The 24048-nt window shown below is 45.8% G+C and overlaps 1 protein-coding gene across 4 annotated transcripts; it reads right to left on the bottom strand.

Annotated features, from left to right (window-relative positions):
• Positions 1 to 2094: 2094 nt before the first annotated feature.
• PRR13 (proline rich 13) lies at positions 2095 to 23254 on the bottom strand. Of its 4 annotated transcripts, none has more exons than XM_061615032.1 (4): positions 22999 to 23254; positions 9895 to 9941; positions 8262 to 8677; positions 2095 to 3739 (listed from the first exon to the last, which is right to left on the bottom strand). In XM_061615032.1, the coding sequence occupies exons 2-4, from the start codon at positions 9911 to 9913 to the stop codon at positions 3704 to 3706; spliced, it is 471 nt and encodes a 156-aa protein (XP_061471016.1). In that variant the 5' UTR covers positions 9914 to 9941; positions 22999 to 23254; the 3' UTR covers positions 2095 to 3703. The 4 variants fall into 4 exon arrangements, with proteins under 4 accessions (XP_061471016.1, XP_061471017.1, XP_061471014.1 ...); XM_061615033.1 differs by having other exon boundaries at positions 23007 to 23254; XM_061615030.1 differs by having other exon boundaries at positions 23017 to 23249.
• Positions 23255 to 24048: the final 794 nt, after the last annotated feature.

Below are 24048 nucleotides of genomic sequence, written 5' to 3'. Positions count from 1 at the left end.
GTTTATTTAAAATATTTTAACCTATGTCATAAACCACTAAAGAGTTTTGCTTAAATATGATTGGTATTTAAATTGTTCAAAAAATAGACAGACATCAAGAAAAAGATTGCATAAAAGAAGGCAACAAAGATTTCCCTAGATAAAAGGGTGCAATCCAACTCGTATTTACGTCGGGCTGAGGGGTGTTGGATATGTTGGATCCCCAGCTGAGCCGCCTGGGTCCCAGCTCCACCAGCAGAAGCCCCTCATCCCAGCTCAGGGTAGCATATTGGTAATACCCTGCCCCAGTGAGCATTTGCGCAGTTGCATTTTGCTCCAGCTGCAGCTCCCAGTCTAACCTCAAGGGTAGCCCCACATAGAGCATATAACATTAATCCAGCCTGGAGGTTACCAGTGCATGGACAACAGTGGTCAGGCTATCCTGGTCCAGAAACAGCTGCAGCTGTCTTACCAGCTGAAGCTGATAAAAGGCACTCCTAGCTACTGAGGTAACCTGGCGCTCTGGTGACAACGATGGATCCAGGAGCCTCCATCTTCCTACGATTCCAGTTTCTTGGCCCTCATCCAGCTCACCATCAAGTCCAGGTAATGGTCCAGGGCTTGCACGGCCTCTCCCAATTCAGATGTTACAGAGAAATAGAGCTGGGTATCATCAGCATACCACTGACACCTCACCCCAGATATCCTGATGATCGCTCCCAAGGGCTTTATATGGATGTTAAACAGCATTGGAGACAAGATTATACCCTGTGGCATCCCACAGCACAATTGCCAGGGGGCTGAAAAATAATCACCCAATGCTATTCTATGAAAACGACCCTGGAGATAGGATCAGAACCACTGTAAAACAGTGCCACCAATACCCATCTCACCATGTTGGTCCAGAATATACCATGGTCAATGGTATCAAGAGCCGCTGAGAGATCAAGAATAACACTCCCCCTGTCCTTCTCCTGATACAGGTCATCCATCAAGGTAACAACAGCTGATTCAGTCCTATAACCAGGCCTAAACCCAGATTGGAATGGGTCAAGATAATCTGTTTCATCCACAAGTACTTGCAATTGCTGCGCCACAACCCTCTCCGTCACCTTTCCTAAAAAGGGAATATTTGCGACTGGCCAATAATTGTCACCAACCAATGGGTCCAAAGTGGCCTTTTTTTAGTGGAGGTCGGCTCACCGCCTCCTTCAGGGTGGCTGGGACCAGTCCCTCTCACAAAGACATGTTGACCACTCAGATCCACTTGGTCATATCTCATCAGCAAGCTTTAATAAGCCAAGAAGGGCAAGGGTCAAGGGGACACATTGCTGACCATATTGTCACAAGCACCTTGTCCACGTCATCAGGCCACATCAACTGAAACTGATCCCAAGAAGTTGCAGCAGATGTTGCACTGGAAACCACAGTAGATGTACATGATGCATCAAGATTGCTACTGAGGCAAGCAATGCTACCCTCGAAGTGCCTTTCAAACAATTCACAGTGGGCTTCTGAAGGGTCTAAAACTCCATTTCCTGGAGCTGATGTTAACAGACCCCTGACAATATGAAAAAGCTCCACTGGATGAGTCATGAGTTTTCTACCCAGAGGAGGAAGATGCAGGAATCAAAACAAAAACATTTATCTTTTTCACCTTTCTCTTTTTAAAATGTCATTGGGTTCCTTTAATTGGATTGAACCTGCCATACATAGCAATACTGTGGCATCTTTACACAAACCTTCATTTCTTGGTTTAGATAAGGGATGGGGAAACCTGTGGCCCTTTGGATGTTGTTGGACTCCAGCTCCCTTCATCCCCAGCCAGCATGGCCAATGGTCAAGAATTATGGGAGTTGTAGTCCAGCAGCATCTGGAAGACCACAGGTTCTGTATTGCTGGTTTAGATATATTCTTGAAGTTAAGAGCTGAACCAACCACAGGCTTGAAGCTAAGAACAGGGGAACACCTGATGAAACCTATGGAGGCACAGCCCTGCATCTATGGACAAAAGATGGCTTTCTATAAACATGCACACATTTAAATTCAACTTCTTTTTTAAGGTTTAACTTTGAATTTTCACATTAAAAAAAATATGAACACACACAATTTCAGTTGAGTATTAAACCAAAATCCTTTACTGAGAGACAAGCAACAAGAAAAAAAGTACAGGGTAGAATTGGACATGCTTATTTCTATAGCTAGAGAAGTGGGGAGGATGAAAAGATTTACAAAAGATACAAGCAGTCATAACAAGACATAGTCATCATAGACTCAGGATCCACTCTTATGGACCACATAATAGCAAAGCTTCCCAGAACTGTACATCCAAGCTGGCTTTAGCAGATAAATAGTAAATCTGTGGCCGTCCACACGATGTTGGACTCCAACTTCTATCAGCATAGCCAACTTTCAGGGACGATGGGAGCTGTAGTCCAAGAACATCTGGAGGGCCATGGCTTCCCCTTCCCTGCTAAGAGCCCAGATAAGGCATTGTGAGACATGTAATCTCTATGCACTTTTAAACTGGTTGGTCAACTGCAACTTGCTCCTTTTATTCTATAAGCACATCTGGATATTACAGTGCAAAAGCAATCCTGGGTTAAAGAGAGAGGGAACATATTCTTTCCAAATGCAGTGGCTTGGAGCATACAATCAACTGGGAGGGGGAGATAATGTGTGATCATAGATTTTATGTAATTCATTAAGATACTCCTAACCATCTTAAATCAGATACCCACTTTGGACCACCAGAAATTGCATCCATGGACGTAGTGTTATAATTAAGCACGATGCAAACTACCAATGTGTTTCCCCATGTGGAAGTAAAGTATTTAAGCTTTCTGGAATATGTCTCAAAGAAGATTTTCATCCACGGTTGTGTTAAAAAAATAAATCATGTCTCCAAAACAACATAATAAAGCTATTGAAGTGTGTACACAAAGGAGTATGAGCATCCTTGATCAAGCACATTTTAGTTTCAATATTAAGAAACTTATCATTCTAGCTTACATTAAATAAGCAACACACACACTTTCCAAATACAGTTTAAATATAGGGCAATCTCTCCTATTTGTCATTTCCCTAAGTGGCACAGAAAATATAATCATATGGGGGAATGGGATAAATTTTTAAAAGCACTCAGGCCAACTTGGAACCATCATGTCACATTCAACCTCAGCCTAAAGCAAGGGTGGCTAACCTTTGGCCCTCCAGATGCTGTTGGACTACAACTCCCATCAGCCCCAGCCAGCATGGCCAGCGGTCAGGGATGATAGTAGTTGTAGACAAACATCATCTGAAGGGGCACAGCTTAGCCTTCTTGAGCCTATCAGAAAGCTTCATGAATGACTTGATTGGCCAGAGTATGAACAGCCTACATCTCAGAAGGAAAAAGGGTGCCACTGTTACTCATGTTTGCAGATGAATAGTATTTAAGCCAACTACTGGCCTCCCATTCTGACTTGTTAAGGCATATCAGGTGATCACACAAAACTTGTTTAATCAGCAACCCCAGAGCTTCCATCACACTTTGCAGGACGTTGCATATGTCATTGGGAGAAACTTTGTTTGTCCCAACCCTGTTAAGATATGATGAGCAACTAGCAGGTGTCATCTTTTTCTCATGACAATTTAGTAGACCAGCATTTGATGGAGGCAAGAAGATTGGTGCAAGGATCAGCATTTGTGGGAAGAGGATATGGCTGGGAGGTAGGGGGAAGCCTCAGTCGGAGTCACTGCTGCTGGAAGAGGAGGAATGCTGTAAATGAGAAAGAGAGAGAGGCTCATGAGACTTCCATTCTGACTCAGTGTTACTTTTACTGAAATCTAATCAGAATTTTAATCTATCCCAGAGCTCTGCTCAAGAAAATGCCAGTTGGGGATATTAATGCCTCATTATCAGCTAAAACTACTGTTTCCTACACATGCAGATTGGATGAAGAAAAAGACAGACTTTGAACATGTACTGCAGGGATGGGAAAACCTTTATTTTTTCCAGTGAAGGGTTGTTTATCACAGGACAAGTCAACTGGGGTTTGCACTCAATCATGGGTGGAGCCAGATCTAATGGTGGATGGCATTTGCAGCATTGAATAGTGCTCCCTTTGTGTTCCATCCTCCTCCATTGCTGTCCACTTCGGCATCCTGTTCTCCCCACCCCCACCATTAACAAATGGTCAGAACAGATTGCTCTCAGAGTGCTTCCCCCACCCCACCCCCATCATTCCATCTGTTTTGGATTTATTTCCATTTTTCCTTCTCCCACCCACCCCCTTCCCTCCCTCGGGGCTCCATTGACCCCTGCTCCTGTGGCTCACTGCAAGGCAGGTTTTTCCCAGGCTGCCGTAAAACAGTTGTGTCTTCTTCTCGATCTCTACTCCTACTTCCTCTCCCCGTTTCCCCACACACACACTTCCAACCAATGGTTGTGGAAAAAAAACCCACATTGCTACTCCACTGTTCCACAACAGTGCCAGATGACTGGAGACAGGCTAACATTGTCCCTATCTTCAAAAAGGGAAAAATGGAGGAACCTGGGAACTACAGACCAGTCAGTCTGACATCAATGCCTTGGAAAATTCTGGAGCAGATTATAAAGCTGTCATTCTGTATGCATCTTGAAAACAGTGCAATTACTAGAAAATAACATGGATTTATTAAGAACAAATCCTGCCAGACTAATCTCGCTTTTTAAATGGGTAACCTCCCTGGTAGACTGTGGGAATGCTGTACTCATAATATATCTTGACTTCAGCAAAGCTTTTGACAAAGTACCCCATGATATTCTGATTAGTAAGCTAGCTAAATGTGCGCTGGATGGAACAACTATCAGTGGATCCACAGTTGCCTACAGAATTGTACTCAAAGAGCGCTTATCAATGGTTCCTTCTCAAACTGGGGGGCGGTAACAAGCAGGGTACCACAGGGCTCTTCAACATTTTTATTAATGACTTGGATGAGGAGGTGCAGGGAATGCTTATCAAATTTGCAGATGACATAAAATTGGGAGGTATAGTTAATACCCTGGAAGACAGAAACAAAATTCAAAGTGATCTTGATAGGCTGGAGCATTGGGCTGAAAACAACATAATGAAATTTAAGTGTAAATTCAGAAGTGTGAAGTTCTACACCTAGGAAAAAGAAACTAAATGCACAGTTATCCGATGGGGGATACTTGGCTCAGCAATACTACATGCAAGAAAGATTTTGGGATTGTTGCTGATCACAAGCTGAATACAGGAATACCCTACATTAACGTACGCAATGGGTCCAGAGCGAGTACATAAACCGAAAATGTACTTAAATTGAAGCACTACCTTTTTTCACTTGCGCCACCACTGTGCCACCTCTGTGCCACCTCTCCTTCACGCAGAGCCTCAAAGCCCTGCGCTAGAGCCTCTGCTGCTGCGCCGCTGCGCCTTTTAGCTGATTCGCAGTAGCACGATCATGTCTCTTTCCACCCCCCCAAGCACCGAAAGAACAGGCCACAACCAAAGGTTAAGTGTCCGTTCTTGCGAAGCGAGCATACATAAACAGGAGAATGGTGCTACTGTAAGTATGTCCGTACTCGTGAGTGTCCTTAAAGTGAAGGTCCGTATAGCGGGGTATTCCTGTATGAGCCAACAGTGCAATGTTGCTGCAAAAAAGGCAAATGCTATTTTAAGCTTCATTAACAGAAGTATCCTTTCCAAACTGCATGAAGTACTAGATAGGCCTCATCTTGAGTACTGCATTCAGTTCTGGACACCACACTTTAAGAAAGATGCAGACAAACTGGAATGGGTTCAGAGGAGGGCAACAAGGATGATCAGGGGACTGGAAACAAAGCCCCATGAGGAGAGACTGAAAGAACTGGGGATGTTTAGCCTGGAGAAGAGAAGGCTGAGGAGAGATATGATAGCGCTCTTCAAGTACATGAAAGGTTGTCACATAGAGGAGGGCCGGGACCTCTTCTCGATAGTCCCAGAGTGCAGGACACAGAATAATGGGCTGAACTTACAGGAAGCCAGATTTCAACTGAACATGAGGAAAAACTTCCTAACTGTTAGAGTGGTACAACAATGGAACCAATTACCTAGGGAGATGGTGGGTTCTCCAACTCTGGAGGTGTTCAAGAGGCAGCTGGACAGCCACTTGTCAGGTATGCTTTAATGTGGATTCTTTCATTGAGCAGGGGGTTGAATGGCCTTATAGGCCCCTTCCAACTCTACAGTTCTCTGATTCTATGAACTCCTTGCCAATTCTCCAAGTCACTTTCTCACTGTGAAGGCTCAGTAGCCACCAGGAACAATCCAGAGGTTACGTATACTCAAGAGTCCAATGGAATCCAAGTGTGAAACTGAGCAATTGGTAATTTCAGTGGTGTTGGTCTGTCTAACATCCTCTGGACTGTGTCTATTGACTACCCTAGTCCCTTTTTATCCTATTGCATTACATCTGCCATGACTATAGATGTCTCTAATTTCCACCTTCCCCAGATCCAATAGAGCTCTGTAGGGTCAATAACCTAGCTTCTTAATTCTCATCCAATCATCTTGTTATTGCCTATCTGAAGAAGGATCCTGAGAGTAATGACTAAACTCTGAAGGGGATTTCTGGATCATTTAATCTACAATTCACTGGCTGAGGATCAGTAATCTTAACTATCATCAGTAGCACCAGAAGCACCATGCCCACCTTTTGGAGGGAGGAGGAAGGACAAAGACTTGGAAAAAAATGGGAGTGACAACAGTAAATCTACTGTGGAGTCTGTTTTACATGTTCTGTTTAATTGTAGGTATTATGAAGGGGCCAGAAAAGATATTTTATACCCTATTATGCAGTCCCTTCCAGGCCGCTCCCCTGAGTCTCTTCTGCCGGTTTTACTAGAGGGCTCTGACAAGGCAATTACTGTTCAAGTGGCCAAATTTCTGAACCTGGCCATTGTGACCAGACCCTGTAAGACTGTAAATTGTAATTAATTTTATCATATTGTTGTGATGTCTGCCATAGCTCTGTCACCAAGCAGTCTCATGTTAATATTTTTATACTGTATTGTGGTCGGTTGACTGAAATAAAGTTATTCTTTTTCTTCTTCTTCTTCAGTAAATCTACATAGAATGATATGGTAAAGGTAAAATATTCAAGATTATAGATTCAAAACCTGACCCCATTTTATTGGGGTATAGTGCTGTTTTATTACTATAACTTTTACTGTAGATTGTTTTACCAGAATGATTAAACGCTACTGACATAAACTGCAGACTAACAGAAGCTCATTCAATCACTGGAAAAACCACACATAAGAAAAGCCCCTTCTGGATCAGACGAAAGGCTCATCTAGTCCAGCATCCTGTTCTTTGAGTAGCCAAACAGATGCCCATTGAGGGAAGCCCAAAAGCAGGACCCGGGTACCACAGCACTCTCCACTTGCAATGTCCAGCAACTTGTATTTAGAACCATCCTGCCTCTGATCCTGAAGACAGTACACAACCATCGCAGCTAGCAGCCACTGACAGCCTTACCCTTCATAAATCCTTCAACATCCTGGACTTCCAACATCCTGATTCAGCTGTTGGGGGCATGCATGTTGGGAAGCAGGCTCCCAAGTGCCTATCCTTCCCTAGGTGGGGAACCGTGGGCACAAATGAGTGAGACACAAGCAGTTCCTCTTCCCAATCCAGCTGCGCCCCCAGGGCCTATTTCACAAAGCAATAATGGTATCGATCAGCTGTTCAGAGTAGAACTGGGTCAGCTGGATATCCCCGTATTCTCTTCTCCACTGATTGGCACGATTGCTGCTTTCTGAAGAGGGCTGATAAGCATGGCCATATTTTGACTGAGAAATGAGCATTCAGTTGGCAGGTTTCCTCCCTGGAGAGATAAGTACCTCTCCCCCCACCCCCACACTCCACTAGGTCCTCCCTTCCACTACCCCCGCAAAAGCTGTGCCAAGATTCTACAGATAGGCCTCAAAGAGATTCTAATCACAAACCCCTCAGCACTGCCTGTCTGAGGGTGGAAGGTGCAGCTACCCTTGACCTCAGACAATCAGACCTTCTTTGCTTAGCCTCCACAGCAGCCTTCCTTAACATTGTGCGTCCTCCAGGTGTCGCTGAACTTCCACTCTCACCAGCCTCAGCCAGCATGGTCAATGGTTAGGGATGATGGGAGTTGGAGTCCAGTAACATCTGAAGGGCACCAGATTGGCTACTCCCTGCAACACAGCAGCATACATGAGGTCCATATTTCCTGGCTTAACCAAAATCCGCCCGTCCTCCCACCCTTCCCCTTCCACAGACCTTCCCGTGCAGCTTGTGGGATTTCTGTGGTTTGTGCATCTTGTGGGCCTTCTTCATCTTCTTCTTCATCTTCTTGGCTGCCTTCTTATCCATCCCATAGGTCCCCGTAGCAATAGCCCCAGGCAGCAAAGGATTCACCCCCATTCCTCCAGGCATACCAGGAGCAGGCGGGGGATAAGGACCGCCAGGCGGGCCAGGGTAGCCAGGCTGATGCCCAGAATACAGGGGCTGAATAGGATGACCCGGTGGGTACGCAGGTTGCCCTGGGATCCCTGATGGAGGGCCAGGGTATGAGCCAGCAGGTACTGGGCCAGAGGGAAAGGCAGGATTCACAGGAGGAGGGTGTGCAGGGTTGAAGCCAGCTGGGTAAGAAGGATTGGGAGGATAGGCTGCTCCTGGGTAGGCACCTGGCTGGCCTAAAGAAAAAAAGAGGGGGAAGGGAAAAAGTCTGATCAGCTGCAAGATGAAACAAATCCTGCGGCAGCCATCCTATAGGATCTTACTATTAGGTGGTTAATTTCTAAGAGAGGTGCCGATACTTCATTCTACTTATAGTAGATAACCTTAGCAGGAACCAGTATTCTCTGAAACATAGAAAAACGCCTTATACTGGGTAAGACCAGTGGTCCACCTAGTTCAGTAGTTTCTACACTGACTTGGCAACCGCTCTTCATGAGGGATTGAATTTGGGACCTTCTGCATGCAAAGTCTAGGCTCTACCACCAAGCTACAGACTGTCCTTGACAGTTCATCCCTCCGATAATCTACTACATCCACACACTTTCCAGTCCCATCCTCAGCCCATCAAGCTTGCAAGTAGCAGCAGTTCTCCTTTCTTCCGCAGATTCCTCAGAGCAGCAGCCTTACAGTCCCTTGCTCACTGGGCACGTTCAGGCAACCTAGTTTCAGTGGATTAATACAAAGTGACAATTGCAAAGGCCATTGATTGCCCTTTGGGCCATAAAGGTTTTTATCTAAATCAAGCTAAGGATCTCCTTGATCAGAAAGCAACATTAACCCTAACTAGAGAAGAATCCTCAGATTAAGCAAATCCAGGAAGGCCACTTGGTTGACTGCAGATGCAGAGACGGCAGATCCAGGAACTTTTTTTTTTAAGTCAATAGTAACAAATAGCAACTTCAAACCAAGACTTTTGGCTTGACAATGGACTCTGCTGAGTCACTGAGGACAACATCTCATATGCAGTGAGATCACAGCACGCAGGCAATTCATCTGTTTTTGACTTGAGGCAAGCTACTTTTGTTACAGAAAGTGACCTAACTGTGACCATCCTTAAAAAATGCCTGCTTTTCTTCTAGGCAGGCTTTCCTTCACAGAATACTTGCAAGAGTTTTACCATCAAAGTGAGCTTTAATGCTGATGAGATACATCAACACTTGGCAATTAGCCAGTCGCCTTGCTTTTTTAAAAAGTAATGTGGCGGCTATTAAAACCCAGGACTAGAAGCAAGTGACTCAGCCCTTTTCAGGAAGGCAGCCAATGCCCATCAAAATGCCCTCTTGCCTAGAGATAGCTCACATACAACGTATTTGCCACCTTTGTGCCCTTCTCTATGCATTCTCCGTATACAGGTACCCCAAATAAACCCATCAAATCTGCTTCCTACTTTTACCTGCATTGGGATCCCACATGGTTCTCAAGGAGAGAAGAAACTGTCACCTGGGGGGGGGGAAGATACTGTTAGCACAACAACATAAAATTAAATACTATCAATAAATCAACTAGGCGGAAGGGATTTGCACTCAGAGCAAAGTCTATACCATAAGGTCAAATGGCACATATTATGCCATATATTATGCAGATATATTATGGTTAATGTGCTGGACTACAACCTGGGAGACCAGGGTTTGAATCCCCACATAGCCATGAAGCTCACTGGGTGACCTTGGGCCAGTCACTGCCTCGTCTCAGCCTCAGAGGAAGGCAATGGTAAACCCCCTCTGAATACCACTTACCTTGAAAACCCTATTCATAGGGTTGCCATAAGTCGGAATTGACTTGAAGGCAGCCCATTTCATTTCATGCATGACAAGTGCTATACAGACAGTGCCACAGAGTTTGTATCGCAGACAAGTTTATTTCTTTGAAATATTTCTATCCCACCCTTCTACCCTACAATAGGACACTCAGGGCGGCTACAATAAAATAGTACACATATATAGTAAAATACACAATAAAAACACAAACATTACAATAAATTAAAATGCATAAAACACAATTAAAATACATAAAATGCATTATGCATGCACATACACACACTTACAAACATACATACATGGATATATGTCCATACACATATAAGAGAGTGAGAATAAAAGAACTTAAAAGATAAAAATAAAAGATAACAAACTTAAAACAGTGTCAGGCTGACCCGTCAGTCCCAACCAAAGGCTCTCCAGAACAAAATAGTTTTTACAAGTTTCCGGAAGACCATCAGGGAGGGAGCAAAGTGGGCTTCTTGGGGCAGGGAATTCCGAAGTCTGGGAGCCACAATTGAAAAGGCTCTCTCCCGCGTGCCTGTCAGTCTAACTTCTTTCATTCCAGGCACGCAGAGGAGACCAGAGGCAGATGATCTTAAATCCAGGCTAGGAACATATGGACATAAGCGGTCCCTTAAGTACACTGGTCCAAGGCCGTTTAGGGCTTTACAGGTCAGAACCAGCACTTTAATTGGGCTTGGAAACAAATTGGGAGCCAGTGGAGTCGATAAAGCACAGGGGTGATATGCTCCCTGCACTGTGCTCCAGTTAACATTCTGGCTGCTGCAGTTTGGGCCAACTGAGGTTTCCGAATCATTTTCAAAGGCAGCCCCACATAGAGTGTGTTACAGTAATCAAGCCTCAATGTCACCAAGGCATGTGTCACTGTGGCCAAGTCAGCTGCTTCCAGGAACGGACGCAGCTGGTGGACCATTTTGAGATGGCCAAAAGTACTCCTGGCTACCGCAGTCATTCCAGCAGCAGGGCAGGATCCAGGAGAACTCCCAAACTGCGGACCTGCTCTTTCAAGGGGAGTGCAACCCCATCCAGGTTGCAACCCTATCCCTGGGGCAGTTTTTCCCTTGGCCAGCAACACTTCAGTCTTGTCTGGATTAAGTTTCAGTTTGTTCGCCCACATCCAGCCCTTCACAGCCTCCAGGCACCGGTTTAGGATGAGCAGTCCCACCTTGCCATCAGATGGGAGAGATAGAGTTGATTGTTATCAGCATATTGATGACATTGCACTCCAAGTCTCTGGATGACCTCTCCCAGCAGTTTCATATAAATGTTAAAGAGCATGGGAGACAGAATGGAACCCTGAGGTACCCCATAGGCCAACGGCCAGGGGGCCAAGCAGTAGTCTCCCAGCACCACTTTCTGGGTCCTGTCTGTCAGGTAAGAACAGAGCCACTGTAAAACAGTGCCTCCTAGACCCATCCCAGCAAGACGGCTCAGAAGGATACCATGATCAATGGTATCAAAGGCCGCCGAGAGGTCCAGCAGCACCAATAGGGCTGCACTCCCCCTGTCTGATGCCCAGTGTAGGTCATCAAGCAGGGAGACCAGGGCAGTCTCTGTCCCATGACCAGGCCTGAAGCCTGATTGAAAAGAGGCTAGATAATCTGATTCATCCAGGAAAACTTGAGCCGCCGCCACCCTCTCAATCACCTTGCCAAGAAAGGGGAGATTAGATCCTGTGGATCTTAACGTCCGGCCAGTCTCTAATGAAGGCTTTTTTAACAAAGGTCTAATCACAGCCTAGAGAGCCAGTGTGGTGTAGTGGTTAAGGTGTTGGACTACAACCTGGGAGACCAGGGTTCGAATCCCCACATAGCCATGAAACTCACTGGGTGACCTTGGGCCAGTCACTGCCTCTCAGCCTCAGAGGGAGGCAATGGTAAACCCCTTCTGAATACCGCTTACCATGAAAACCCTATTCATAGGGTCGCCATAAGTCGGAATCGACTTGAAGGCAGTCCTTTTTCCCCCCCAATCACAGCCTCCTTCAACATTGTTGGCATAGAGCCTTCCCTTAGGGAGGTGTTAATCAGATATGTCAACCAACCAGCCACTCCCAATCTGGCAGATTTAATTAGCCAGGATGGGCAAGGATCAAGTAAGCAGGTAGTGGCTCTCATTTCTTCCAGAATCCTGTCCACATCCTCAGGCTTTACAAGCTGAAAAGTATCCATGGAAAAATGACCAGAGGGAGGAACGGGGACATCTGGCACAACTGTAATTAACAAGGAGTCCAAGTCAATCCGAATGAGAGCAAGTTAAGGTAAGGATTAGTCTATGGCAGTAGTGCGCTGCACACAGACTAAAATGCAAGATGCTTGGTTTTTTTAAATGTAAAGTTCCTAGCCCTCATGAATGTGGATCTACTCACATATTCTTGCAAGCATGATAGAAAGCACACTAAAGGATTGGAAGGCAAGTGAAAAAAATCTCAAATGTGTTTAAATTTTCCCTTCTGACTCTCATTTTTCCTAAATTGATATATGAAATTTCCCCAAGTTTTTCCATAGCTAAAATCAGTATGAAATGTGGTTTTATCTACATTTTGAGTATCTAAATATGGTCAATATAGAATTCCAAACCATCCATCATTGTTTGTTACTCATATGAGATTAAAATATTCAAAATTGGATACAGCCTTCATGTTTAGGATTTCCTTTCTGTCATGTAATCCTCAAAGCGCCTTACAAATGAGTAAATATGAAACACTACATTAAATTATGAACATCTTAACCACTGCAAAGTAAACAATACACAGTGCTTATTCCAAACCATTGTAAAACACAACTAAACATTTTAGAAGGGTGGGGGGAGAGGGAATCCAAAGTTAGCATACAGTAATTAGTTTTAAGGCCGGCAACATTCCAAGAGATAATGGGGTAGAGGCATATAGCCAAAGAACTTCCTGAGATACAGAAGTCTCCATAAACACCAGTTGATTTGCCATCACATCAGGAATACAGGATTCTGATATGGCCAGGAGGGCCGAACAAATTATTACTCCACAACTAGTCCAAGCAGGCCAACATCCCCCAAAGTGGCCAGCATCTCTCTCTTTCTTTGTATATGGAAATATGGTTTAGAGACCCCCCCTTTATAATAGCATTTCTGAACATGCCCCTATACTCCTATAGGGTGGTTGGGGAACAGAAGCACTGCAGTAGGGGTGAGGGCAAAACCCAACACTTGCTGACCCTGTTCTCACCACAGCAATCCTGCAAAGCGGTATGTTTCTGTGCACAAAAAATGCACTACCCTCTCTGGGGTTCTTGAAGAGATACAAACCCTCCCCATCACATGTGATCTGGCCATCTAGAACAGCTCACTGAATCCCCATAGGGCTGCAGATCAGGTAAGCGTTTGCATGCATAAGCAGCATTTTAAATCATTCACATAAGTTATCCCAGTAGTCCTTCCAGCAACTCTAGAGAGAGAGCACTATTATTATCCCCATACTACAGATGGGATGTACTGAGGATATGAGAACAGAGGCTTGCTGAAGGCCATCAGATGAATTCATGACAATGGCCAAGTTATCCCAAGTTCATAACTCAATCTCTAGCTACTAGATTAGCTCTTAATGAATTGGAGGCACTCTTCTGGATAGAAACAGAAGCCTGCAACCCAGTGGCGTACCTAGCGTATTTGACACCCAGAGTGGATCATTTTTTAACACCCCCTCCTCTTAATAGTCCCCTCCCACGAAGACCCTCTGCAATTTTGAAGTGGTCCTTGGGGGGAAAGGTTTGGGAACCCCTGCACTATATTTTTTTCCCCATGAACTACAGACAGACATATTTAAAATTGGAAACATTTGACTCCTCTTTACTGGCATTCCTACAGTAACAACCTCATTGTGATTCCTGCTGCCGACCTCAAAACTGTCTTGGAATTTATTTAACAAGCTCCCATCCCGCTTAAACCATGCGCATGGGGGGGGGCTATTTTATTTGCTTATATGGTGATATCACTGTGCCTAGCGCTTTACAGGGTACAAGAAGAGAGGTCCCTGCCCCCAGGAGCTTCCAATCTAAAACTTCCATGGGGGCGGGGAAAGCAGAAGGCGGCCCGCAGAGGGTTACTTACAGCAGGGCACGGGAACGTACGGGGAGAGAAATCGGCAAACCATGAAGAGCAAAAGCACTCTGCACTCACTCAGCCTCAGAGGCACCTCTTTCAAACGGGAGGGTGCTCACCAGCGTTGTTCATGAGAAGAAGCCGCTGGAGCTGGCCAGCCCAGCCGCAGAGCGCCTACCCGGCCTGGAGCATGCACTGCAGCCCCTTGTCTGAGGCCAGGTTGGCAGGCAGGCCCTGCACGCGCAGCGCTGGGCAGGTGGCATGCAGCTCGCCCAGGGCACCGGCCGAGCACACCAGCAGTAGCAGGGCCGAGCCAGGCACCAGGCACGGGGCCAGCAGGCACGCCAGGCTCCGGCCCAAGCCCCACAAGGCACCTGTCATGATGCACCCGGCTTGGCCTAGGCCACTGCCACCCGGCTCAGCCTCCATAGCTGCACATCCAGCTTCATAATGAACACTCCATCTTGTGGTTGCCAGGTCAGAAGTATGCCAAAACCTGAGATTTTAGGGGTGGGCCCGAGTGATGTCACGGGGTGGGCCCGAGTGATGTCACAGGGCGGGCCCGAGTGATGTCACAGGGCGGGCCCGAGTGATGTCACAGGGCGGGCCCGAGTGATGTCACAGGGCGGGCCCGAGTGATGTCACAGGGCGGGCCCGAGTGATGTCACAGGGCGGGCCCGAGTGATGTCACAGGGCGGGCCCGAGTGATGTCACAGGGCGGGCCCGAGTGATGTCACAGGGCGGGCCCGAGTGATGTCACAGGGCGGGCCCGAGTGATGTCACAGGGCGGGCCCGAGTGATGTCACAGGGCGGGCCCGAGTGATGTCACAGGGCGGGCCCGAGTGATGTCACAGGGCGGGCCCGAGTGATGTCACAGGGCGGGCCCGAGTGATGTCACAGGGCGGGCCCGAGTGATGTCACAGGGCGGGCCCGAGTGATGTCACAGGGCGGGCCCGAGTGATGTCACAGGGCGGGCCCGAGTGATGTCACAGGGCGGGCCCGAGTGATGTCACAGGGCGGGCCCGAGTGATGTCACAGGGCGGGCCCGAGTGATGTCACAGGGCGGGCCCGAGTGATGTCACAGGGCGGGCCCGAGTGATGTCACAGGGCGGGCCCGAGTGATGTCACAGGGCGGGCCCGAGTGATGTCACAGGGCGGGCCCGAGTGATGTCACAGGGCGGGCCCGAGTGATGTCACAGGGCGGGCCCGAGTGATGTCACAGGGCGGGCCCGAGTGATGTCACAGGGCGGGCCCGAGTGATGTCATTAAGCATGATACACTAAGCATCAATCACAGTTGCTTGGAGCATACAATTAAAAAAAGTATCTGATTGGAAATTAAGCTAGAAATCTTAGCTAAAAGATGGAGCCTGGGTAGGGAACATTTAATCTAGCCTACTTGCTTTCGGCAAGAAGGGTTTAAGTGCCTTCAGGCCAGGAAAGTCACCAGAAGGCCACTATAGGGACAAAGGAGCCTAGTGTTGTGGAGATGTTAGATAGGAGCATTGGGGAGTAAAGATGGATGCTCCTGAAGGCTACAATTCTAAACACACTTACTAAGGGATTAAGCCCCACAGAACTCAACAGGACTTACTTCTGAGTAGATATAGTTTGGATTGTGCTGTTGGTAAAGCTTGACTAGGGATCCTCTGCAAAGACATCCATATCCAAGCAGGATTGGCAACCCCCTGCCTGGAATGCCCTGCCCTTATCTTTTAATGTGGCTGCTCCAAACATCTTTACAGATTTGACCCTTCACTTCAGAAAGAGGTCTGAGAAATGAGTAAGAAGATTCTCTACACTTTCTGTCTACCCTGTGGGCTGCTATAAACTCACTTTGACAGCCAATCCAGTGAGCGAAAATTGACAGAGAGAAAACACACATGGTTTGGTCTACCTTCACAGGCAGCAGCTTGGGAACAACAACTGCAGCCTCAAATATGTGAATTCTCTTTTACCACTATTGGGCAAGAAACAAACTGCCATGCAACCAACAAGGTACATCATCAGTGGGTTTAAGGGGGTTGGGCTGAAGGCATGGAACCACTGTTGTTGATTCTATGGATGTAAGGGAGTGAGGTTAAAGGTAAATGAAATGCAAACAGAAAATGAAAAACAAAATACAGTGATGCTTTCCTAAATGCAATACCATACCAAACACAACAAGTTTTCTATGAGTAAGGCAGACAACTTAGCATCCCACAAGCAGTCAGGATTCATAACCGAAAACCAAAACTAAAAATATCCTTGCAGCCAGTCAGTTAATGCAGAATGCTGCAGCATGATTGCTGACAGGAGTGAGATCCTATACGCACATAATACCTCTGCTCTGAAATCTGCATTGGTTGCTGATTTGCTACCAAGCCAAGTTCAAGCTGTGCTTTCCATGTTATGGGTGCCACATTGTACTTGTTCTGCTCTGGTAAGAAATCAGTCCTGTAAAGTGGCAGCATTTTGGATACTCTGTTCATAGGGTTTTCGTGGTAAGAGGTATTCAGAGGTGGTTTACCATTGCCTTCCTCTGACTTTGGACACATAGCATACTTTGGACACATCATGAGAAGACAAGTGTTGTCCCAGGAGGTTGTTCCAAGTGGTCCGAAGCCTGGTCGGTCCAGTTGCTCAGGAACCCATGGAACATTCTAAAGCCTCCTGTGACACATTTGCCAAACACTTTGCTGATAAAATTGAGCGCCTGAAGAGCACGATTCCGTACGCCGTGGATACAGGTAGTGGGCCAGAGTCGGCCAGTTGCATTCCGGTCCGGTGGGATCGGTTTCAGCCTCTTCCCTCTGAGGAAGTGGACAAGGTGCTCTCTACTGTGAAGCCGACCACCTGCTTGTTTGATCCTTGCCCTACGTGGCTCATTATGGGCTGCAAAGAGAGACTGAGCAAAGGGATCAAGGCAGTGGTGAATGCATCCTTGGAAGAGGGTGCAATGCCATTACCCCTCAAGGAGGCAGTAATAAAGCCTTTCCTGAAAAAGTCCTCCTTGGATCCCCAAGAGTTGAATAATTTCCGCCCAGTCTCTAACTTACCATTCTTGGGCAAGGTGATTGAGCGTGTGGTGGCCAATCAGTTACAGACACACTTGGATGAAGCAGATTATCTAGATCCATTCCAATCGGGCTTCAGGACTGGACATGGAACTGAAACAGCCTTGGTCGCCCTGGTGGATGATATGAGGAGGGCGCTGGATAGGGGAGAATGTACATTCCTCGTCCTCCTGGATCTCTCAGCGGCTTTCGATACCGTCGACCATGGTATCCTGTTGGATCGCCTCGGGGGATTGGGAATAGGGGGCACAGTTTTACGATGGTTCCGTTCCTATCTCTCCGATAGATATCAACGGGTAGCATTGGGGGATGAGGTTTCAGACCCTTGGCCTCTCACTTGTGGAGTGCCACAGGGTTCTATCCTCTCCCCCATGCTATTTAACATCTATGTAAAGCCGCTGGGGGCCATCATCAGGAGATTTGGGCTGCAGTGTCACCAATATGCGGATGACACCCAGCTCTATCTCTCGTTCAAGTCCTCACCAGAGTTGGCTGTGGATACCATTTCCAAGTGCCTGAAGTCCGTAAGCGAATGGATGGGAGGAAATAGGCTGAAACTGAACCCTGACAAGACCGAGGTGTTGCTTGTGGGAGATAAAAGAAGGTTAGGAGATATAGACCTGGTGTTTAATGGGGTAAGATTGCCCCTGAAGGACCAGGTCCGTAGCCTTGGGGTCATTCTTGACTCCCAGCTGTCCATGGAGGCTCAGGTCTTGGCAGTGAGCCGGGCAGCGTGGTATCAATTACATCTGATACAGAGGCTACGACCCTACCTTCCTGTCCATCTTCTCCCGCGGGTGATACACGCCCTGGTCTCCTCTCGCTTAGACTACTGTAATGCGCTCTACGTTGGGTTACCCTTGAAAACGATCCGGAAATTACAGCTGGTACAGAATGCGGCAGCATGTATGATTAAGAACAGCCGTCGCCGTGATCACATCACACCGGTGTTAGAAGATCTACACTGGTTACCAGTTGTTTACCGGGCCCAATTCAAGGTGTTGGTATTAACCTTTAAAGCCCTATACGGTTTCGGCCCAGTTTATCTGAAGGAGCACCTCCAGCATCACCAAGTATGCCGCCTGACAAGATCAGCCAATCAAGACCTTCTCTCGGTCCCACCAGTTAAATCAGTTAGGCTGGTGCGGACCAGAGAGAGGGCATTTTCGATTGTGGCTCCCACCCTTTGGAATTCCCTACCTTATGATCTTAGCCATGTCCCCTCCCTTGCAGGTTTCCGCCGGGCCTTAAAGACCTGGCTATTCAGACAAGCCTACAGGATTTCCGGGGTGGACTAGTTTTAATTGTTATGAACTATGGGCAGTTTTAGATTAAGTGTGATTGTTTATATGTGTATTTTATCCTTTTGCTGTACGTCGCCTAGAGTGGCCGTTAACTCGGCCAGATAGGCAACCCAGAAATAAAATTTTATTATTATGATGATGATGATTCACTAGAAAAGACAATACAGAAAAACAGAAGGGAGCAGAAAAAGAGGAAGACCAAACAAGAGATGGATTGATTCCATAAAGAAAGCCGCAGACCTGAACTTACAAGATCTGAGCAGGGTGGTTCATGACAGATGCTATTGGAGGTCACTGATTCATAGGGTCGCCATAAGTCAAAATTGACTTGAAGGCACATAACAACAACAATGAAGTGGCAGCACCTACGCTTTGGAACTCCTTGCCTATTGACATTAGGCAGACGCCTCTTTTCAGCACCTACTAAAATCATTTTTGTTTAGGCAAGCCTATTCACGCATGTAAAAGCTATTATGTTTTTAAGTCTGTTTTTAACTCATTGTTGGTTTTATTAATTTGAATGTTTTTCAATACATGTCTTTGTTTTTGCCAATAATTTTATTGTTTTAATTTTCTGTAAACCGCTTTGAGATTTTTTACAATAAAGCAGTATATAACTGTTGTAAATAAAATACATAAATAAATCTTGGAGTCACAGCTTTTAAAAATGTTTTTAAAGAAGTTTTGTTTTAATATATTTTAAAGTCTGTTTTTATTATTTTTAAAGTGTTTTTAGTGCTTTTGTTTGCCGCCCTGGGCCCCTATTGAGAGGAAGGGTGGGATATAAATCAAATAATAAATAAAAATAAACTTCATTCACCCAACCCAAAATTCAGAATCATGCCACTTTAAGCTGTTTTGCAACTGTTTATACTTGTTTTATGGTTATTGGTTTTTAAAGGGATTTATTTCTTATTGTGCGCTGCCTTGGTTTCCAATCACCAACCCTACCTCACAGGGTTGTTGGAAAGACTCTATACACACACACATACACACACACACACTTGTAAAAATACACCCCATATAATAGTTTATTGTCAAACCAGTTGGTCATTGCAGAACATTTTTTTAAAAATCAGTATTAGTTTCCTACATAATAAAAAATGTGATACCTAGGTAAACCCTGCCTAATTGCTTTAAAAATAGGATTGGAGAGGGAGGGAAAGATTTACAACACAAACAAAATTATTTGTTATGTTTACTCAGAAGTCCCATTAATTTACAGCAACAATCCTAACCATGTCTCCTCAAAAGTAAGTTCTAATGAATTCAATGGGGTTTACTCCAGGTACATGGGATTGCTTTACTCCCAGAAAAGCAAGTATTGGATTAAATACTTTCATATTGCCAAGGTTTTCAAAGCACTGCCCTCTCCAACAGCCCAGGGTCTGACTCTTGCACACAAGGGGAAAAACTGAAGATCTCAAAACCATCATTTTCTGACGTTGCAATGAAGCCTAAGCACTGCCAGGGTCAACAAATCACAACCCTGGCTTCACTTATTGGCTACAATCCTGAAAGAGCAGGGTTAGAGCCAGAACTTGGAAACGTGTGTTTTTTAACTACAACTCCCACCAGCCCAATCCAGTGGCCATGCTGGTGGGGGCTGATGGGAGTTGTAGTTTTTAAAAAGTAACTTTTCCAAGCTCTGGAGCTAAGGGCTGCTATACAGATCCGTTAAACAGATTAAACAGTTGTGGGGGGTGGGCGGCTAACATTTTGGTGTATATCTCGGGAACCAGACCACCTAGAAATTTATTTTTTTTAAGAATTGAAGCTGAGAGTCCAGAGATTAAGGTAAGTTAGCCGGAGACCCAGAGGAGACCCCCTAACACTAGAAACTCCAGCCAAAAATCAGACACCTGGTAACCCTACTCCAACCTTCCAAGATGCAGCAGGTTGCCAAGTAAAACCTCTTTTCCCTATCTGAGAAATTATCATAGGAATGTAAAAAGATTCCATTGATGGAAGAATTAGAACAGGACTCAAACCACACCCATTAAACTGAAAGCCAATAGCACAGTACGAGGACCACACCACCCTGGGTCATCATTACACATTTTTATACAGATGATAACTTAGTGTTCCCTCCTCCCCTGCTCACGCACACACACAGATCATCTGGTGTCCACCACCTCCACCTCTACTAGGATCCCACAGGTAGTTCTTCCCCAAGTCCCCGTAAACCTACACCAATTATATTACCTTATTCTGCTGCTGCTAAGACTGTAGGTACCTACAGTATGCTGCCCTAGGCAGCCCCCTAAGGTAAGGCCAAAACAAATGGATTCTGCTTAGGTCTACAAAAACTTATGCAAGGTCAGAGCTACCCTGGTAATGAGGATGCCTAAGCAAATGAGAAGGGAAACAAACAAGAAGAGAGGAAGAACATGAACACCCAGCCAGAGATCATGTCTCAGGAAACACACAAGCCAGCAGGCACTGGTGACAGGCACAGGAACCAACAGGTTAAGGGATCTGGAAGATAATAAGCTTTGGACATTGGGTTGAAAGATATGGGATTATTAGAGTGCCCTTAGCCCCAGCCTCCTAGAAAGGCTAACAGCTGGGTCATTTGCCTCAGGCTGCAGACCTTACTCCAAGTAAGTGGTAGGGGCTCACTTCTGAGTGACATTCACCGAACTGGGCCTCACCACTTCTGAAATTAATTACTACTATAACAGCAGCATTTAATCATACATAGGCAGAGAGTATGAACAGGGAAACACTAGTTCTGGATGTTTTATGGTACTTTATTCATCTTCAGAAAAATGCTATGAAACAGACCATTTGTTTCCAGAGATTCATCTGTTTAAATAGAGGGGGAGGGGGAAGAGGGAGTGAGAGAGCACATGTACACATTTCGTATCTTGGAACCACCAGACAAATAGGCCAAGTAGCCCCAGATGGGGAATAACGAACCCTGGCTGAGCTGCTAATTACAAAGCATAAATCATGCAGCTTATGTCAAACAGGCAATTTCATATCCGTAGCAATTCCAGATAGCATGCATGAAGAAAGAGTTGCACACAGACCTGGGTTCAAATTCTACCTTTGTCAGACACCACAGATGGCCATGACCAAGACACATTTTCTCAGCTTCCTACCTCTAAAATTGGAATATTGGGAGTGAGACATTGCTCTCATTGCCTCCTTTATCCATCCTTCCACACAAGCTTTCCTGAACACCCAAGTGTCATCTTAACTAGGCTTAACATCTCCTTTCCCTTTCCTTATCAATCTCTCTCACCCATTTCAACCTTGGCTGTCTAATACAGAGTTCAGTCTCTCCAAACAAGGCCCTCTACATAATTTACATAGCCTGTACAGACAAGTAGGACCTGCAACAAAATGGGCAGGGCTTCAGGGGCGTTCCTGTTAGAGATTTCAGCCAACCAGCCAGCTATACCCCTATCAAGGATACTCCATTCCACCCCACCAGATTTCTCCCTCCCAACAATCAGTCAGCATTTCAGGCCCTCTGAGCAGTCTTTACTGAGCTATTTTGGGACAATGTCTGTGCTTCTGCAAATCTTCGGGGTTCTCCAAGCCCGCTTATACATCCCTCTTGTGCACAGATAGTGCCATTTTGGCTACAAAGGGATCCAGAATGAGAGAATCAATCTGTTAGCACGTAGGATTTCAGTACTACTATAAGTCGGGATCGACTTGAAGGCAGGCCAGCAACAATAGTGTACTGGCTAAGAGTCTTCGAAGTGAATCAAGAAGGCCCTGGTTCAAGTCTCACCTGCATTATGAACCCACTAGATACTTCAAATCTCAACATCAGCATTATGGGGCTAACAACAGACTGTCATAAAATTACTGAGACAAATGGGAAATGCCTGAATACTCTTAAGACTCTATATACATGCATGATGATAACAACAATGTTTATTATTACAGTAGTTGTAACAGTAGAGATGTCAGGCTAAAGTTGGGTCTCTTTACATTAAAGACTGCGGGGCCTCAACTCCACCAAGGATCTCTTAAAGTTGCACTTCCCTTTAAACTTTTAGAGCCCATCCCATGCATGCTTACATGGAAGTAAGTTCCGCTGCTTTCAACAGGATTTGCCCCAATGAATGAAAAGGCGCTTAAGGCAACCGTCTGGCAATACAAGAATGGGCTGCTCAAAACTCAAATCCAGGACACAGGCTACACCAAAAGCCAGCTCGCTGATCCCCTTCACAGGACAAGGCACTCTCCCCTCCATACACCCCCTCCTAAACTGCAAAAACCCAGCCGCCGCCGCCGCCGCCGCCACCGCCGCCACCACCTACCTAACTACCTGTGTTTACCTTTTACTTCAAAGCCTCTCTGCACCTTCTTCCTCACTTTCTGCAGCAGCCACTTCCTGGGAGCCTTCCTTGCTTCAGGCTTCATCTGCAAGTCTTCCAGCCCCATTGGTTCACGGCAGACATCGCTATCTTTTTATAGGCCAGGAAACATGTCCGTCAGCAGTTGCGTCTCAGTAGCCCGGCTAGGCGGGCCTTCTAATAAAAAATTTTCGGGCGCGGATTGCGAAGAAAGAAAGAAAGAAAGAAAGAAAGGTTTAAAGAGACCAACCAAGTTTTCTACCTTGAACTTGGATTTTTCGGCTTTTCTATGCCTATAAAAGAGTTATGGGTCGAAGACTTTCTCTTACTAAAGGCTTCTTTTATGTAAATCAAGACCCTAACTGGGTAGAAATTATACCTTAACTGGGTTATGGAGCTGTTTAAAATGTCGCAATTTTGAAACTTCAAAAAGCAGCGAAGGTTATGCCAGTGTACCTCCGGATGGTCACGATTTTGAAGGAGGGATTCAAGCACATACTGCAGCGTTTTTGCAGGGTCCAAAGTTGATTAAAGGGCTCTGTTACCCTACCACAGCAAATCCACTTTAAAACAGAACAGGACTCTTCGCGGTTAGGAAAGTGATGGGGAAATGCATTGAAAAGTGTGAAATGAACGAATAACTAACGCGAAGATGTATAAACACCCTGCTAGCAAATCAAGATGAATGCTCATCCTATAACCACGCCACAAGAAAACCAGGAGGAATTCTCAATACACAGGTCGTCTGGACTAAATAATGTCCTGTGATGACTTCATGGGAACCACGTGCATGAAGCCTTGTGTTCCATGGTGGAAGAAAGTGGATATAAATGTAATTTTAAAAAGTAGTAAGCTAACGTGAATGGAAGGTAGATAGCGTTGGATACTCTTGCAAAGGTTACACAGAAACAAGTGGTCTCAGAGCTAGATATATGTTAGCCCACAAAACACGCACACACAAATGACCTGAGTGGTTTGTTTCATATCAAGTGGTTTCATATCAAGAATTGGCAA

Source organism: Rhineura floridana, chromosome 3 (genome assembly GCF_030035675.1).
Source record: "Rhineura floridana isolate rRhiFlo1 chromosome 3, rRhiFlo1.hap2, whole genome shotgun sequence".
NCBI lineage: Eukaryota > Metazoa > Chordata > Lepidosauria > Squamata > Rhineuridae > Rhineura > Rhineura floridana.
Note: the sequence above shows the minus strand (reverse complement) of the source record. Positions and strands in the feature narration are given on the sequence as shown.

Coding starts and splice junctions, on each gene's coding strand:
- PRR13 (XM_061615032.1), bottom strand. Junction 3,740..8,261: donor CCCACAAGCTGCACGGGAAG/GTCTGTGGAAGG, acceptor TCTCATTTACAG/CATTCCTCCTCTTCCAGCAG.